The sequence below is a fragment of the Protopterus annectens genome, chromosome 4.part0, assembly GCF_019279795.1.
Source record: "Protopterus annectens isolate FY-2018-M chromosome 4.part0, PAN1.0, whole genome shotgun sequence".
Lineage (NCBI taxonomy): Eukaryota > Metazoa > Chordata > Ceratodontiformes > Protopteridae > Protopterus > Protopterus annectens.
Genome location: NC_056733.1, coordinates 1,614,886,874 through 1,614,904,763, shown reverse-complemented (window position 1 = coordinate 1,614,904,763; position 17,890 = coordinate 1,614,886,874). Strand labels below are relative to the sequence as shown.

Genomic DNA, 17,890 nt, shown 5'->3' with positions numbered 1-17,890 from the left:
AGTTTTGGAAACAGAAGGAGGCTCTAACTACCTTGGGAAGGGAAGAACAGTTACCTGAGAAGCCCCTCAGCCTGGCCTACCTCCTGAGAAGGCACATCCTGTAACAGTAACGTCTCTGCCTGAGACTCCAAAGAAACTCCTGGCACAACCTCTGGCTCCACTGAGCCTTCTAAAGAACCGACGTCGGGCACTGCGGGTTCATCAACCCTAGGCTCTGCTGTTTTGTCCTTGCGCTTTTAGCATCCGGCGGCATTTTATAATTACAACGCTTCCCAAACACTAACCTGGCACAGTCTAACCTTCTCTTAATAGTGCGTTTGTTAAATCTAGCACAAGAGCGGCAACCAACAACGTCGTGCTCAGGCCCTAAACAAGGTATACACAAAGTATGGTAATCCCTATGAGGTATCTGCTTCCCACAAGCACTACAGCTATTCACTTTTCTGACATCCGGTTAAATACTGAGGCAAGAAAAACCAAAATGTTCCGGGTACTTAGCCAACTTTGATTCGGTCTGAAACTCCGACTTGAAATATTTCAGACGCCAACCTGCACTCCCAAAACTGCTTCTGCATCGGACCATGCGGCAAAAAAGACTGAGGATATGACGTCGGTCATGCGGATTAGTACCCTGACGTCCTGACATGAGTCTAATGCTGACCCGGCGTCAGCTCCTCTTTTTGGTATTCGGGCCGACTGGACAGCGGACTACCCAATGGTTAGGACTGCAGCAATGTGGAATGAAGAACATCATGAAATTCATACTGTCGAGATGATATGATCAAGTTTCCGAAAACTTAAACTTCAGGAAACAAAAATCTACCTTTTTTCTATATTTTTGCAGGGGGCAAGCCCCCCCTGCACCCCCACCCCCTTTGTGCTATATATATCAATACTGAGAATGCACTACTTTGGAGAAAAGAGTAAATTCCCCAATCCTCACAGTACTGTGATTTCCATTTTAAAGCTTTGAGTTTTTGGAAAATCGATCATATGGTTTTGACAATATCAATTTTGAGTTTCTGAAAACTTGAGTTTCTGATAAGGACCTGTGTGTGTGTAGATATATATATATATATATATATATATATATATATATATATATATATATATATCTAGACACACACACACACACACACACATGCGCACACACATAAACATACATACATACATACACAAATAATATAAAATGAAGTTTCTACTTGTTTCAAGTCCAGAGCTCTGTACTAAAATGTGAATATATTATTACAGCAATGGGATAACTAATCAAAGAAATGCATGTTTAAAGAGGTACAAAAGAGGAATATACTACAAACCATTATTTTTTTCAATTTGTATCCCCACTGCCTTCCAGCCAGAAGAACCCACTTGGGTTACCATTCCCTTCACCAGGCTATAGCTGAACAAAATGTGTCATCATTAAGGCAGTCAAAGCTTTTTCTTCTCAGCCCAAACTATAAGTACTGGATGATATGCTGGGTAGAGGCAATGGCTGTGGAGAGAGTCCTCTGACTTCCACAAAGGGGTCTTCCTCCAAGCAGCCCTGCTCCTTCCCCTCCAGTCTTAGTGGTTGTTTCTCTGGTGTCTAGCAGGGAGATTGCACCACCCTGTGTGCCACCATGTGCATGCAAACCCCACTCTCTTTCTGGGAGAGGTGAATAGGACACACCTCTTCAGTCCTTTCCCTACCAGCTGGGCAACTGATGTGGCTGGTAATTGAATTCCAGCCACCTGGGCTGTATTCAGGACCTCATCCTTCCATGCTACAGAGCCAGGCAGATACTGTCTAATATATGACAAGACATACATATATACGTTCATAGAAAGGTACTAGGTTTGTAGCCCTTACCGCCATTTTAAGCCTATCCATTAACCTTTTTTTATGCTTGAAATAACCTTTTACATTTGGTTATAGATTGCCCTTACACATCCTCTAGTTGAAAATTACATATTATCCCTAATGAGCATGACTGAGATGGTACTATAGATAATATCCATCTGGCAATGAGATATCAAAATCCTTTTTAATATTGTCAGTTCCGAGTTGCTTAAAAGTATTTCTATGTAAATCATAGTCCACTTCTACCATACACACCTGTAACCATTGAATCTATTCCAGGTTATGGGTCACCAGAATATTATCTCTGAAATGCTTGGCACAAGATAATATGTAGAAGGATGAGAATCCAGTTAGCTGCAAGGCATCGCTCTCAAAACAATGCAATCAAACCTAGGAAAGGTTAGAGTAGCCTATCAAGGTAAGAAACGTCTTTTGGAAGGAAACTAGAGAATACCCACACAGACACTAGGAGAAGATGTAGGCTCTGCAATGCCATTAACCAGATGGCATTTCTGAACCCAGATCCTGGAGCTGTTATTCAGTATAACTAACCACAGTGACACTGTGCAACGTGAATGTGTGTGTGTGTGTTGGTATCACATGCTTTAATTTTCCTCAAACTAGTAAAGGCCTTGGTGAGTCTAATTATGACGGCTGCCAAAAAAGCAGTTACTAAGAAATGGAAATCAAAGTCTAAACCACCTTTACTAGAAGTAGTGAAGATAGTAACAGATAAAACAACTGGAATTGGGGTCTTTAGAAAAGGGTAGGACGTTTAAAAGAAGGCAGGATTTGAATGAGCTACATAATGTTTGACTGACAGTGACTGGATAAATTATAAGTGATGTATAATGTTTGCAACTAAAATTATGTCACTATGGTTTGTTTTCATTTATATAAATGTATGGTTGCCTATGTCATAAGTGATAATTTAATAAAGATGTTTCTTGTTTTAAAAAAACTTTCAGTGGTCTCTGGGCTCATTGTAATATCAGCACTATATGGAAAATATGTAAAAGTACATATAAATGAAAAAGAAAACTGCATAATATTCAGCCCTTGCTATACTGAAAGATTTTTTCTTGTTCTTTTTGTGCCCCTCTCTCTCTCTTTCTCTCTCTCTCTCTTTCTCTCTCTCTCTCTCTCTTTCTCTGGCTAGGCAGTAGACAATGTTCTATTATGCAGTACTGCCACCTTATGGAGACTTACTGGAAATGCTCAGAGATGATTAAAGAAGCACAGAACCCTATTAGCTGTTTTTTGACATCACAAAAGAAAGTTTGACTAAATGAAAAAAAAATGTTTTTGTTGAAGGTAATAACCATTACTGTTATAGGTTCTTAGGTATACCCTAGGATAACAGCCACTAAGGCCTTTATAAGCCTAACCGTGCAATCCAAATGTGTCCCACAAGTTACACGTTTTAAACATTTTAAATATTTATATAGGGGGTGATAGTCGGTTATGACATGATTTACTGACGCACCTATCAGAGACAAAGGTGCCAGACCAGGGGTTAATTTTTGATTTCCCATGCAATGTTCCATGTTACCCTTAACTAGGGTTAGGCCAGGTTACTGTCTACATGTGTCTTCTTAACTGTTTCTTTACAAAATGAAAGAATAAATGTTGAATCACAATTGCTATCCATAAAGTTTTCCTGTGTGTGTGTGTGTGTGTGTGTGTGTGTGTGTGTGTGTGTGTGTGTGTGTGTGTGTGTGTGTGTTTGTGTATTTACCTTGTTCATTCCTCTACATCTTATAGGTACCAAACAGAAGTGTGACACAGTTGAGTAACAGACACTCGTGTGATCTCTAAACTGTGACTAGTGTGAATTGTATATAAAAATCAAAATGGTATTACCTTGTAGAATTCCCCTTTCTCATAGGTATAGTGAACGTGTACTAGAAATAATAAGCAGTAAGGGTGTGGGGAAGCAGGTGGCCTGCAAATACACTTTTAAAATGTTAGGTGATTTTTAATGATAAATGGAGTAAATGCAGTTTTATGATCACGCATTTTGACGCCAAGCACTGCTTTATCACTTTTGTGCCATGACATCACACCTAACACATTAACTTTCGACTTGTAATGTAATTTTTTTGTTGGCAGAGTTGTTGTGTCTTTCGGCTTTTCCCGGTTAGGGGTCGCCACAGCAGAACTCCGGTCCGCTAATGATTGGCAGTTGATTTTTACATACTGAGTTGCCAGCCCTAACACACAACCTTCAATGAAGGCACGCCCATTCACGCATGTCTCCATGCAGAAGATGCTCTAGCTGAGAGTCGAACCGGTCAGCATCTTACTGTGAGGCGACAACGCTACTGCAGCACCACCACTGCGGATTTTTTTTGTTGGCAGAGTAGTGGCCTCTTTTATCATTAGTAAGTGCATGTAGCACAAGTGTGGAGGAAATAAAGGATGACTAATGGATAATAATCCAGTTACTGAGTTTCGTTGTGCTTATTAAAATAAAACAAAAGACAGAAAGACAAATGCCAGAGGAAAGTATTTAAATTATTTAATGGCATTATAAACAAAACTACAATATTCCTGGAGGACTTTAATAAAAATGAACTTCAACTGCTTAGTTATAGAGAAACTCTGTTCCAATACAGCTTGCAAAATTAATATTTAAAATATTACCACTGATTTGTTGGTCACATTTATCTTGTTTTACTTTTTTGTAATATCATGGTTTATCATTTTTTCCCCAGTATGTTGCACATCCAAGTTAGAAAACAAGACATCTTGCTCAAGTTATTTGTAACTTAGTTTTTGGATGTTTAGAAGCTTTTCGAACATCAACTCTTTTTCTTACAATACTGCATATTTGACTGCAAAGCAAGTTTTTTATTTAAAAAAAAAAAAAAAACTTGTTAACAGTTTTCTCACAGGTATTCTGTGTTACTTTGCCTGCAGGAAAAAGTGCCAAGTAATGCATTAAAGGACAGATCATAACAGTGCAGTTTAGTTATTATTCTACTTTTCATGTAATAATATGTCACTGATTTCTTGTAGATAACACGGATGCCCATTATTTGCTGGTGACATCACCTGCTGTTTATTGGAATACCATTACCTTGAAGTTCATGCAAATCTACACCACACAGAGTAGCACCAGCTTCAGAGTTAGTTGTGCTTATTAAATCTAGGCCTTAAACCATTTATCACTGTTATAGACAGGTCTGGTATTTATTATGGGTATAAGATGGCATGTAGAACTTCTTTGTGAAGCAGTTGTGTTTAATTTTATTTTGCAGCTCTTTTTGTCACGTAATCCAATTAAGCATTTTACATGACATTAAGGGATTATAAAATTCTACGTAAAGTGATTGAACCATGGCAAATGTGAGGAGGTTATGCCCACATAGGCATATGTCATAAGATGGTTCTGGACTCAATTGCTGTAGTCATGCATGCACCAGTTTTAATCTGCTCCTGATAAGTACAAAACATGCCACTACAAAAATCACACATGGCCCACACACAGTAAGGTTATAAGTTTATTAAAATTTGTAATACAGATTACAGCAATACACAATGAGGCTTGCATATGACAATATAAAAAGCCAGTATGTCGATACAGCATTGGAAGAAACACAGTTTCAGCGTTTTGATTTTTTGCACACTAGGACTTAGGACTGTGAAGGCCATTACCTGTGAGCTTCATCTACCACCATTACGTAGCAATACATGCTGCAAAGGCATTTGAGGCAGAAACAAGATACATCGACATCAGAGAGGCAGTCATCAACTATGTAGAGATTGCCTAGTGAGAAACTCAAAATGTGCACACATTTATTGTTTAAAACAAATAAAGTGAACAGATACTGTGCAGACTGCAAAATACCTCTATGCCTTGTCTTTTCACTTTCAGAGAGAAAGAAGTCAAGATAAGACGCACACACACACACACACACACACACACACACACACACACACACACACACACACACACACACACACACACACACACACACACACACTTTATGCCCACCTAAGGAACATGCATTTCAAGACAGGTGTTCACTTTCCTTTTTGCGTACATGCCTTATTTATTTTAAAAAAATACTAGTTTTTCAATCCAAGATTTGTGAAAACCTGTTTACTGCAGACTGCTGACAATCATATATTATTCCATTCTGTAATGGTCAACAACTACATTACTCTCTGAACTGAAGCTCTCTGTGCCAATGAAACAGTATGTTTTATCTGGCTCTGGATGCAAATTTATATCCTTTTATTCTAGTACCATGTTCTGATTGTGTGCCAGTTTCTCATCCTTTACTATAAAATGTGACATAACCTGGACATTACACAAACATGCACTTTTCAAATGGCAGGTAAAACGAAAAGAATAAAACGTCTGCCTTTTTCAAAAGTCAGACAACCAGACAAGCTTCAGAATTCCAGTACTGATCATTGGATATGGCATTTTTCTAGTGGGGATTCCAATTTTACAATAAAAGATATACTTTCCACTGTATCAGCTGCCTGATTTGATGAGATAGTAGTTTACTTTTAAAGTTGTAGTTAAGTGGCTATCGGATAGATTTTGTCAGTTTTCACTTTCTTGTCCTTTTTATACCTCACTTCCACTTTTAGTATTTTCTGAAGTACCTAAACTGTCACACTCTTCTCTCATACATTCTTACCTTATTACATCTTTCTTAACCAGCTCATGTACTCTCCACTTTCTTTTTATCACTACAACCTCACAGACTTCTTAGAACAGCTTACAACTTAGTTTCTATGATACATAGATGAATCAGGTGCCTTTAGTGCAGCTGGACTGTAACATCCATTAATCATCCATCCATCCATTCATCCTTCCATCCAAACTCTTTTTTTCTCATTCTTGAACATGGGGTGACAGTGACAACTGATAGAGTCAGTGTTCACACAGCTAGGTGACTAGCCCTGGCAGAGCATGCATGTACACTCACACCTATGGACAGATTAGAGAGTCCAGTTTATCTGCTGCATGTCTTTGGAATGTGAGAGGAAACTGGAGCACATGGAGAAAACTCACATTAACACAGGGGGGAATATGCAGACTCCCCAAAGAAGGCATCCCAACTGAGAATCAAACTGATGAACCTCTTGCTGTGAGGTGACAACACTAGCTGCTGTACCACTGTGCCTCCCATCACACATTACATAACACCCATTTACACAGTTACAGCACAGTTAAGGTTAATTAAATTATGTAGCTTTTTCGACATACCCTCTGAAAAAACACAAACAACTGCCCTTCCCAACATCATACATTTACCAAACAGATACAAATTACTCCACTGAGTCCACCTCTGAAAACCTTAAAGAAGTCCATAAACTGGGTCACACATGATGACTCAAAACACTAATCAATACTGCATATGTATACACCTGTATCTATTGATATATTTATATACATATGGATGCACATGCATACACACACACACACACACACACACACACACACACACACACACACACACACACACACACACACGCACACAGTTGTAGTAGACTCTGGTGAATGAACACTGTCAACAGAGTTTGCTATTGTCTTTTTATATTGAAATCACTGACTTTCAATAGTAGGAGTTTTCAAAAGTAGTAACATTAAGTTTTACTCTTCTGTGTGGGATGTGCTTATTTTCACAGTAAGAGGGGGATTCTTTTAATGCTGAAACTTTCAGATATACTGAAAGTTTTGTTGTTAGGGTTAGGAGTGTGTGTGCAATTGCTTGTGGGCTGGGGATACATTAAGAGCTAGGGAAGGAAATATACGTACTGTTATGTATGTGTTGGTGTACGTAAATGTATGAAACTGTGTGTGTGTGTGTGTGTGTGTGTGTGTGTGTGTGTGTGTGTGTGTGTGTGTGTGTGTGTGTGTGGTGTATCTGCTAATTTACATGAAGTGAATCTGTGAGTGTTTAGTGCTATTGCTAAGGACAAAGTTTTTCATACTGTAAGGTGTAGGATTGGGGTTGGGGCAGGGCCAGGGTTAGGTTTAGCACTAACACACACATGGGTAAGGTGGTGTAAAGAGGCACATTACCTCATGAAAAAAATGTTTTCCTAACAGTACAGCTATTCACACAAAGAGTGTCTGGAAGTACTGTTTGGTGTGGTGTTTTACCTTTATTAATTAATTATTAATTAAATAATTTTTGGTGGACCAATCTCAATGGAAGACTGTTTTTCTTTTGCAATAGGTATTGATTTGGCCTTTTTTCATTTATATGCACTGCTTTAATCCAGAAATTGATGTGATGTGCGTCAATGTTTCTGCACATCAACACTTCATATCCTGTTCTTATACTTATTTACACAGTGTTGATCAGGTCAGTCCCACTAGGTCAATCGACTCCTTTTAGGAGAAACAAACACACACACACACACATACACACACACACACACACACATATGATTATTCAACAAGGTCTATTTTATAAGCACCAAGCCATCAACTTAGTTTTTTCCAAAACTCAAAAATGTTTTTTAACGTGTTCTGCAAGGGGTGGATGGCAGGATTGATTTGCTCATTGTAAGTTGTTCCTAAAAAAAGTTTTGTGTCTCTGAAAAGGCTGTCAACAATTTAGAATGTAGGATATAGATCAAACCCCAGTATCTCAGTATTCCACAGACACACACACACACACACACACACACACACACACACACACACACACACACACACACACACACACACACACACACACACACACACACACATTTTATATATCTATGTGTGTGTGAGTAGACATACATACATATGATATGTGTATACTTGTATCCTTTTTGGTCCTCCCAAGTCTTTGGTCATGTTTCCCTCCCAGTCTGTTGAAGACCTTTTCATTTCCTTTACCCTGTTTAGCCTTTAACATCTCCACATACCCCATTAGCTAGGGTATATCTCTAAGAAAGTTTTGCCTTAAATGCACCCTACAACCTTTACTCGATGACTGATGGGCATCATTCACAGATACAGCATTCTTGCTTGCCTAAGTCTCTGCCCGCTGATGACCACTTATCACACATCTGAAGCAAGGCTTACTATGCTGGTGTGCTCAGGTATGTCTGCACAAATGTTTTTGGCTAATGAGCACCACTTGGAGGTGCAAATGTCACACAATGTTGTCTGTGAGCACTCTATCACACATCTAACTTCTGTCAAGCTCTCAGGTGGATGGAACTAGTCAATATTGTTACCTTGATATAGGTGAGCCCTCCCAGGCCTCTCACCTCCTCCTACTACACTGGTTCCTTCTGCACGTGAGCCCACAAATCAAACCCTGTTTACACAGGTGGCAGTCAGAGTTTTACAAACAGCCAGCATGGGTTCATTTATTTTCCTTGACTGATCATTCATTTAGACATGGCACTACTATAGATCACCTTGTTACATTCTGTTCTAATAAGGTGCTGAACATAAACAGCCAACCACTTCTGTACAGTGCTTTGCATGGTATTCGTTAAGAAACTGATTTTTTTCTAGGTTTTATTAGGACTTTTTTATCTAATGGACTACCCCTTTCTTGCCTTCTACCTTTCATTAAAACTCCAGTATCCCCTTATTCTTTCATTGCCAGTCCATTTAAATCCAGTCATTGAAGACCAATTAAAATGATCCATTCGTTTTCAGCAAAGTGGAAATATCAAGCTGTCAAGAGCCAGGTGTACGTCCAGTGAAATTGTAGTAGTGTTGGAGGAACAGCCATGTTTTAGATAACAATTAGTAGATGCCGTTGATCAGTATAGCTAAAGACTATGAGAGCATAAGCAGGCATATGAAGAACACCTTAAAGAACATATTTTAATCTTGTGGAATGAATGTATTGCATATCATGCCTAGGAAGGGGAAGAAAAATGACCCAAAACACACTGGCAGCTGCCGTACAGAATAAGGAACTCAAGAATCAGTGCAACCACTTGTGGGCCTGTTCTACTTTTTTTTAAATCACCTCAACCATGCTACATGGTCAGACACTAACAGTTCCATTAACAATGGTTCATCAAGGAAATTTGCAAGGCTGAGGCCTATTCTTTCTCCCACAATACCATGGCCCTAATGATGAGTGCTACATTGGCTCCTTTTCACAGTACCAAAGGAAGCAATCACCCTGGATCATGTGATACAAAGGGAGAAATATGGAAAAATGTTAAAGGGTTAAAAAAACTGCTTTAGAAAAAATAAAAATACTCAACTTCCAAAAAGTATAAGCCAAGTGGCAAGGAGTTGATGATTTCCTTGGGTAGTCAAACACTATGAAGAAGAAAGGGGTTGTTTTTGCTCATACGCTAAAAGGTACCTGCAGGCTGCAATAATCACAGCCATTTGCAGCGCTAAGACTCTTCAAAAGTTTTTTCTGAATCACACCTATTAGACTATCTCAGTGAAATAGCCTGCATTCAGTGAAGGCACAATAAGATACATTTTGTTTCCAAATACATGCTATGACTACAAGGAGGTTACACCAGTTTCTCAAGGACAGTACAAATGATAAAACTAGATGTCAGTCCTGTTTTTGACCTGTATTTCAATTCATTTAATTATTATGTTGTGAATCATGCCTTTCGCTAACTTTCACTTTCGCAAGTAGTTTTTGTTTAACAGGAACACATTGCAGCACAGTTAAGCATAGACACATGTGATTCATATTTATAGCTATATACAAATCCAAACATTATCGATTAGAACAAAAATTCCTGCCCCAGTAATCAGCAATGGCATAAAACATTACTGACTTAAAAAAATAAAATCTCTGAAACAGTGCCATTGTTTAAAATAAACATGTAAAATGAATGCTTTTGTTTTTTCTTCTAAATGTATATACATAGTTTTACCAGTGGTAGAATTCTTGGTGCTGGAATTTCTTTTCTTGTTACACAACTCCAAATGTCTCTACTAGTTTATTTCCCTGGATATTCATAAGGAGACAAACTATTTTATGCCTTAGCACAGTATCTCCATAATGCATAAACACATACCCATTCTGACTTTCTTCTGTGAGATAATTATATACATACACACATACACATTGAATTGCAAACACAAAGACACTGATATGTACACACTAGCACATTTTTAGAACATAATAGTTAAATGTGCAGGTAAGTGTAGAACGTCAGCTGAAACCGTCACTGGATGCTCACACCTCCCTATTACAGCACTGCTGTATCTTTGGTTGCATTCTCACAATGCATATTTCAAAAAAACACTTGCTGAAACTACTTTCTTCTGTTCACCTGATTCTAAATCTCTAGCTAATAGCCATTTTTTACAAAAATTACAATCATTTAATATGACACAAATTTTCTTTGGGTTAATACAATAATGTTTTTGAAAGAAACTTTCCAGTACCTGCCGTGAAACAGAAACACTGCGGAAGATGCTGGAAACTTGTTCTATAAAGCATTTGTTCTACAGTTCTCTGAAGGCGCATTCTTTGATTAACAACTTCATAATGATCAGTCTGAACAAAGCAAACTGTTGCAGACAGCCAGTGCCGAATCTCATTTGGTCACTCATATGAAACTTATCTTTAATTCAGAATGTTAGCATGTTATGGTGTTCCTTCAAGTCTGAATTGATAATAAATTCACTATATGGGCCAGGAGTTCCTAATGCAAACCTAACTAGCTCTGAGGGCTAAATTGTGATATATTCCTCATCGCTGGTAGAAGCTGAAAGATACACTCCAAAGAGCAACAGTCTTGAGCCACTTAAACTGATGTGAGCATTCTGAAGTTAGAATGAGACTGTGGAATGTGGGATCATGTTTTTATACTTTGCCTTCCTTTCTCATAATGGAAGAGTGGCTCAGGCTTAAGAAACCAGTGCAACCACTAGTGGACCCTGTTCTACTTTTTGTTGTCACCTCAACCATGTCACATGATCAGAAACAAACAGTGCAATTAACAATGGTTCATCTTGGAAATTTGCAGTGGTGAGGCCTGCTGTCATAATTCATTTAATTGTAAATAAGATTTTCTTCCCTTCCCTTTAGTGTTCTAGATGCAAGATAAAGCCAATACCTTTCAATAGTAAGACTATAATAGGTCTAAAATGGCAGATACGTAAATAGGGAAAAAATAGACTAATGAAGCACCTTAGGGGCAACTTGCACTTGTACGTTGCACTTCTACTACAGTAGGCAGAACTGTTCTTATTTTTAAAGTATAAGCACAAAACCACTTCTGAAAGAAACATACCTTATTTTTTTAATAATAAGTACTACTTTCTTATAGTCAGTAAATAAAACATCTTACATAATGCAGTGGTCCCCAGAGTCATTTAATGTGATCTTCACCACTTAGTCCACATCATGTGGCTATTGAAAATTTCTCTCTCTCTCTCTGTGCTCACCCTCGGTTTTTCAGTCTCCAATTAAAAAAGATCTCTGCTTCCAATAAAATCACATGAAGTGCTAATAACAGAAGATTTTAAGATTGTATACCCTGGAGACCTCATTGTCCCTCTTGACACATCAGATGGAGACCTAACAGTAGAAGGGATATATCACAAGAAAAAAAATCACTTGCCAAACACTAACATCTATTGCATTACAATATTTACACTTGGATATGTCTGTGGCCTGCCACAGGTGGTGAATAAAATACTTGCCAGTAAAGTAACACAGTAACATTTCTCTCATGACCAAAAGTACTGTCACTATAAGAAGCATATAAGGAACAAAGCTCTGTGCTTAACAGAGCCAACAGTGTTTTGGTGATGTCATGGAGCAGTTATTTTGTCTGGCTGCAAATCACTACTATACAACTGCATTTGTTTTTTAGATCCTTATCATATGCTGCCTTCTTAACAGATGTGTTGTTGCAGAAACAGTGGGTATCGTGGCCCTTGTCAGGACTGATGAGAATTTGGAGAAATTAGCATGGTCATTAATTTAATTAAATCACTGTAATATCCATGCTGTAATACAGCTTTACTACTTTCTTTGCCATGTTCATGTAATCACTTTTTAGCAAATGAGTTTTGTTAGAAATCCTCAAGAAGAAGTCATAAAATTGTCAATGGAATGTTAGCGTTTCCTAATGAAATTGTCTAAGGTGTACGCCATAAACTTTGGTTATATCCATATCACATTCTTCTGTGTATTCTGTGGAGGAAACTGGTGAAGAACTAGCAATACAAGCCAAGGATTTATTTGGAGTGTATACTCCTGCATGTCTGGATCACGGACTGATAAATGTACTTGTAAATGTAGTATACATGCATAACATGAAACATGAAAGGCTTTAAACTCAAAGGAAATGTTTTCCTGATAAATTGTTTACAATCAGAATACTTTGATTAAGGTGCAGCATCGCTTTTTAAGCTGACATGGGACTTTGCTCAGACTGCAAGTGATATATTTATTGATGCTATGTTATTCATTTGCAAAAGTGAAATATGGATTGTGCCTCTTCTCAGCTGCAGTGTTTACCTGTATAAGCACTGTACTTTGATTGTATTTCATTCAGGACAGCATCTCGATTGTTGAAAGAGATCATGCTTTTACCCTTGACAGCTGCTATTGTTGACTAGACCTCTGCAAGTTCAGCTGGCTAACACTAATGCCACAAACAAATAGCCTTGAATTGAACATTCCCAAGGTCCGCACATGAAGAAAAAAACAAAGCCATTTTGCTGAAAATATGGAAGCTGGCAATACATCTATTTTTCTTCTTCTGCACAAATATTATAAAATTGCAGATTAACTGTGTCTCTCAGGGTCTGGCAGCTATTGGCATACTTTCTTAGGTAAATGCTGCACCTTTGTTGTGCATCTTGCAAGCACAGACTGGGTATATAATTTGAAACCATATCTCCTTTTAGAGTGTCTGGTCTTTCCCATGTTACGATGTGCATGAAGCTTCAGATGGAATACTGCCTTTCTTTAACCTGAGGTTTCCACTCCATCCCTTGGGGCAAATATTAAAGCCTTTAATCCCAGAAGACCTCATTTCAGAATCCTCAGAATCAATGGAGACATCAGAATCTGTCAAGGACCTTGTACTGTACGGCTTAATTGGAGATCGCATTATGTGGATAGGAGTCTCTGGGGGACTTACCGGTATTGGAGACTGGTTGATCCACTTCCGACTGGAAATTGGTGACATTATAGTAGGCTGGGAACCAGTGGGAGAAAATTCCCTGTTTGTTGGTGAAAAAAGAGGCCTCTGGCCATTTAGAGTTGACACGGTGGGGGAGGTGCTCTTCCTTTTAGCAGCGTTGATGATATTCCTAGCTATCAGAGCTTGCATGCTTTTGTTGGCCTTAAGCTCCAGATCTTGTCCAAGGGGTGACAATGACCTTTCACTCCAGGAAGGGGATGTAGGAGATGGGCTGCCAGTGGAGACTGGTTTCTGGAGTCCTGGCTGAGCTTCATTAACACCAAATGATCTTTCAATGCTTGGAGCTCTGTCACAGCTACTAAAGCGTCTTGGAATGTTGGGAGTCAAGTTTGGTGATGATGGTAGAGATTCATTTCTAACCTATGTAGGAAAAGAAAAAAAAATGTCAGTAATGTTTGTTGTATGGCACAAAAAGATTTTAATAATTTTTACCAGGAGAAAGCGGAAAGCACTACAATTTAGAAGGTATTTAACTTGGTCAGCAGCACAACCTAACAGAAAATAGATTACAACAGTGTGTATTTAATAAAACACATCAAGGTACTAAAATGGTTTAATTTAATCATCACGGTCCAGCAATATGTCATGAGTAGCTGTTATGCTCAGTTACCATCTGGCCACATGGAGTGAGAAAGCACTAAACTGCCATCCCTGTGAAACTTGTGGAATATGTATAGTGCTAACGCATAATTCTGCAACTGGAACAGCCAGCATAAACTACAATGTTCTTTGTGTGCAGCTTCCTTTCCACTGACATATCCTAAGACATTTTCACAGTCTTCTTTAAAAAAGAATCTGGGAAATGTTTATTGAAAACATTTTCAAAACAACTTTATGGTTATGAACATAAGATGATAATTGCTAATATACAGTATTAATCAATTGCAGCCATGTTATTATATATATTACGCACACACACACACACACACACACACACACACACACACACACACACACACACACACACACACACACACACACACACACAAAACACCTGTAATGTTCTTTTCTTGTTTTGTCTATATGTGGAATATTCTTGGTTTAATTAATAAGAAACATGTAACAATGGATCTTTTAATAACAAAGCTTTGTTCAACAGACAGTTCTTGTTCAACAGTTTAAGAACAAAATGTTCTGATACAGTTACTCACCATTACACATACCCTATAAGACATAATATAACTGTTACAGAAGTGCAGATATACGCAGACTCATCACTATCATTCATACAATGTTATTTATTATAACCACATATAGCCCAGTGGTCAGAAATGTCTGCTTATATGAAAAACTAAGAGATTTCAGTGAGTGACTCAGAATTTCATTCCGGCACTGTACCAACTTCTGGAAAGGGACTCAGTAAGGGGCACAAACAAACTATATCAGGTTGCAAAGCAAAGGTAGAAAGATAAGAAGAAAGTCAGACACCCTTCATAAGGGATGCCAGCAACAACCTGCTCACCAACCCAGAGGACATCAACGGCGGATGGAAGGTGTATTTCTAGCAGCTTCTGAATGAAGAAAACCCCACGGAAGCTGTACTGCCCCAGAAACAGCCTATGATGAGAGAAGAAGAGGAGCCCACCTTAGAAGAAGTAAGAACAGCAATAAGGAAGATGAAGTCAGGGAAAGCAGCAGGCTCAGATGAGGTCACAGCATATATGATAAAGATGCTGGGTGAGAAAGGGGATAAATGGCTCCTGAGGGTACTAATAGCAGTGTGGAGAGAAAGGCATATCCCAGATGACTGGAGAATAAGCATACTTGTGCCAGTGTACAAGAACAAAGGGGGCCATCCACAACTGTGGGCAGTACGGAGACATCAAACTCCTATCACATTGTATAAAAGTTCTAGACAGGGTGACTGATAAATGGATATGCAGAGTAAAGAATATAAGGTGGGAGATGAGCAGTTTGGATTCAGATCAGGATGCAGCACTATTGACCCCATGTCTGCACTGAGACAGATACTTGAGAAGAAGCTAGAGATGAGGAGAGATTCCAACTGGGCATTTCTAGACTTGGAGAAAGTATATGACAAGGTCCCAAGAAAGCTGATCTGGGCAGTACTGTGGTGGTTTGAAGTCCCAGAAACACTGGTAGAATTAGTGCAGGCTATGTACAAGGACCCAATAACTCATGTATGAACAGTGTTTGGCATCACAGAGGGGTTGCCAAACTGGGAAATTTAGCATTGTGAGACAATACTTCTAATTCCCACATGACTGCACTGCACTGTATCCATAAAATATTATCACAAACACAGTAAAACGAGCTTTTTATCCCAAGGAAAACATCTATTAATTAAGCCATTTAACTGACTCATACAGTGACAGTGTTTTTCTTTTTGTATCCTGACAATCACAGTTTTAAGAAAGTAACTTATTTAGATACCTAAAAATTTACATTGTTAAGTGAAAGCATTACAGTGGGATTAATAGCAGATATTGGCAGCTTTAAGGCATCTACTGGCCTACAATAGTTTTATAGGTGGCAGGTCAAGAAAAATCAAATGCCATTGTTATGACAGCCTAAGTGGGAAAGTAGAACACATATACCTGTCAGCCAGTACTAGATGTCACAGTTCTGTGCTGAGTGGAGCTAAACTGCTGGCATTATATGCTGTGCTGAGTTTTTATTTACTTCCATAATTTACATTCCATTACCTGGATGCAGACATTTTACTTATGGGTGTTCTACAAGGGCTTAAGTCCTAAGTGCTTGAAACTCATTGTCTAGAAACCAAAGACTGCAGCATCTTGTAGGTCAGTTAGCCTGCTCACATTCAGACATAAATATGAGTTTATAGGTGTTTACTAGGCTAACAACCACTAGGGCCTTTTTAAGCCTAGCCATGCATCCCAAACTTCTGACAAGTTCTGATACCCTTAATTAGTGTAAGCAGGGGCCTGGGAGATGAACCATTTACAGGTTGCCTGTGTCCATTAGAGACACAGGTGCCAAACCAGGGATGACTTTCCAGTTCCTCATCCAATTGTCCAAGTTACAATAGAATTGGGTTAGGGAGGAACTCTGCTTCACATAAAGGAGGCGCCTGTTCCATCAACGGGGTAGTCTCTGGGATACATACCTGTCTCTCCAGCAGGTCCTATTTATACCACAGGCAACGTTTAAGTCTTGAGAATGGGTAATTCTTGTGCAGTTTGTTTTGTGGATATGCAGGTGGCCCATCAGAGTGGGGTCTGACAATGCCATGTATGCTAGGCATACATCTCCCCTCAAAAGCCTGTGGGAGACAGAATACAGGGATAGAGCCTTGAGGTGGTCTGCACAGGATATTTTACTTATGCCCTGTATTCTTTTAGTGAGGAACCTCTGTAGACGTTCCAGTTCTTGGATATGCTTGATTAGGTACATACCAAAGGGGGCATTGTACTAAATGATAGGTCTAATGAATGGCAAATACAGTGGAACAATGACTTCCTTGGACTTAGATACCATACTTTTGTTTATAAGTTGGGCAACATATAATGATTTCCTCACTACTGAAGACATGTGTTGAACAAAGGCTAGATTACTATCTATGTGTGTCCCTAAGTCCCTGACTACTGAGTCAGCCCTAAGCGGTGTGTTGTCAGTATGATAGTTACCAGGGATGGATGACTTCCCAAAGGATACTATTATGCATTTCTTGGCATTAATTTTAGTCCATGGCTCTGACACCAGTTGTTTGTCTGTATCAGCCCCTACTTGAAAACATTTGTGTCAGTTTGGGATTCAATGACAGCTCCTAATTTGCAATCATCTGCAAATTTTGTCAGCCAGAGACCATTGACATTGGCCTTGACGTCTGAGAAGTAAATGCCAAAAAGGAGCGGTCCAAGGACTGATCCCCGAGGGACTCCACTTGTGACTTGCCTCTTTATAGAGGTAGACCCCTTAGTTATAACTCCTGGG

At 38.9% G+C, this 17,890-nt stretch overlaps 1 protein-coding gene across 3 annotated transcripts in view; it reads right to left on the bottom strand.

Moving 5' to 3' along the window:
* Nucleotides 1–5,333: 5,333 nt before the first annotated feature.
* Nucleotides 5,334–17,890, bottom strand: part of SYNPO (synaptopodin) — a 596,280-nt gene continuing 583,723 nt past the window's right edge. For all 3 annotated transcript variants that reach the window (XM_044069393.1, XM_044069391.1, XM_044069392.1), the window contains one exon: nucleotides 5,334–14,332. In XM_044069393.1, the coding sequence (XP_043925328.1) occupies nucleotides 13,694–14,332 (639 nt within the window). In that variant the 3' untranslated portion in view covers nucleotides 5,334–13,693. The remainder of the gene's footprint in view (nucleotides 14,333–17,890) is intronic.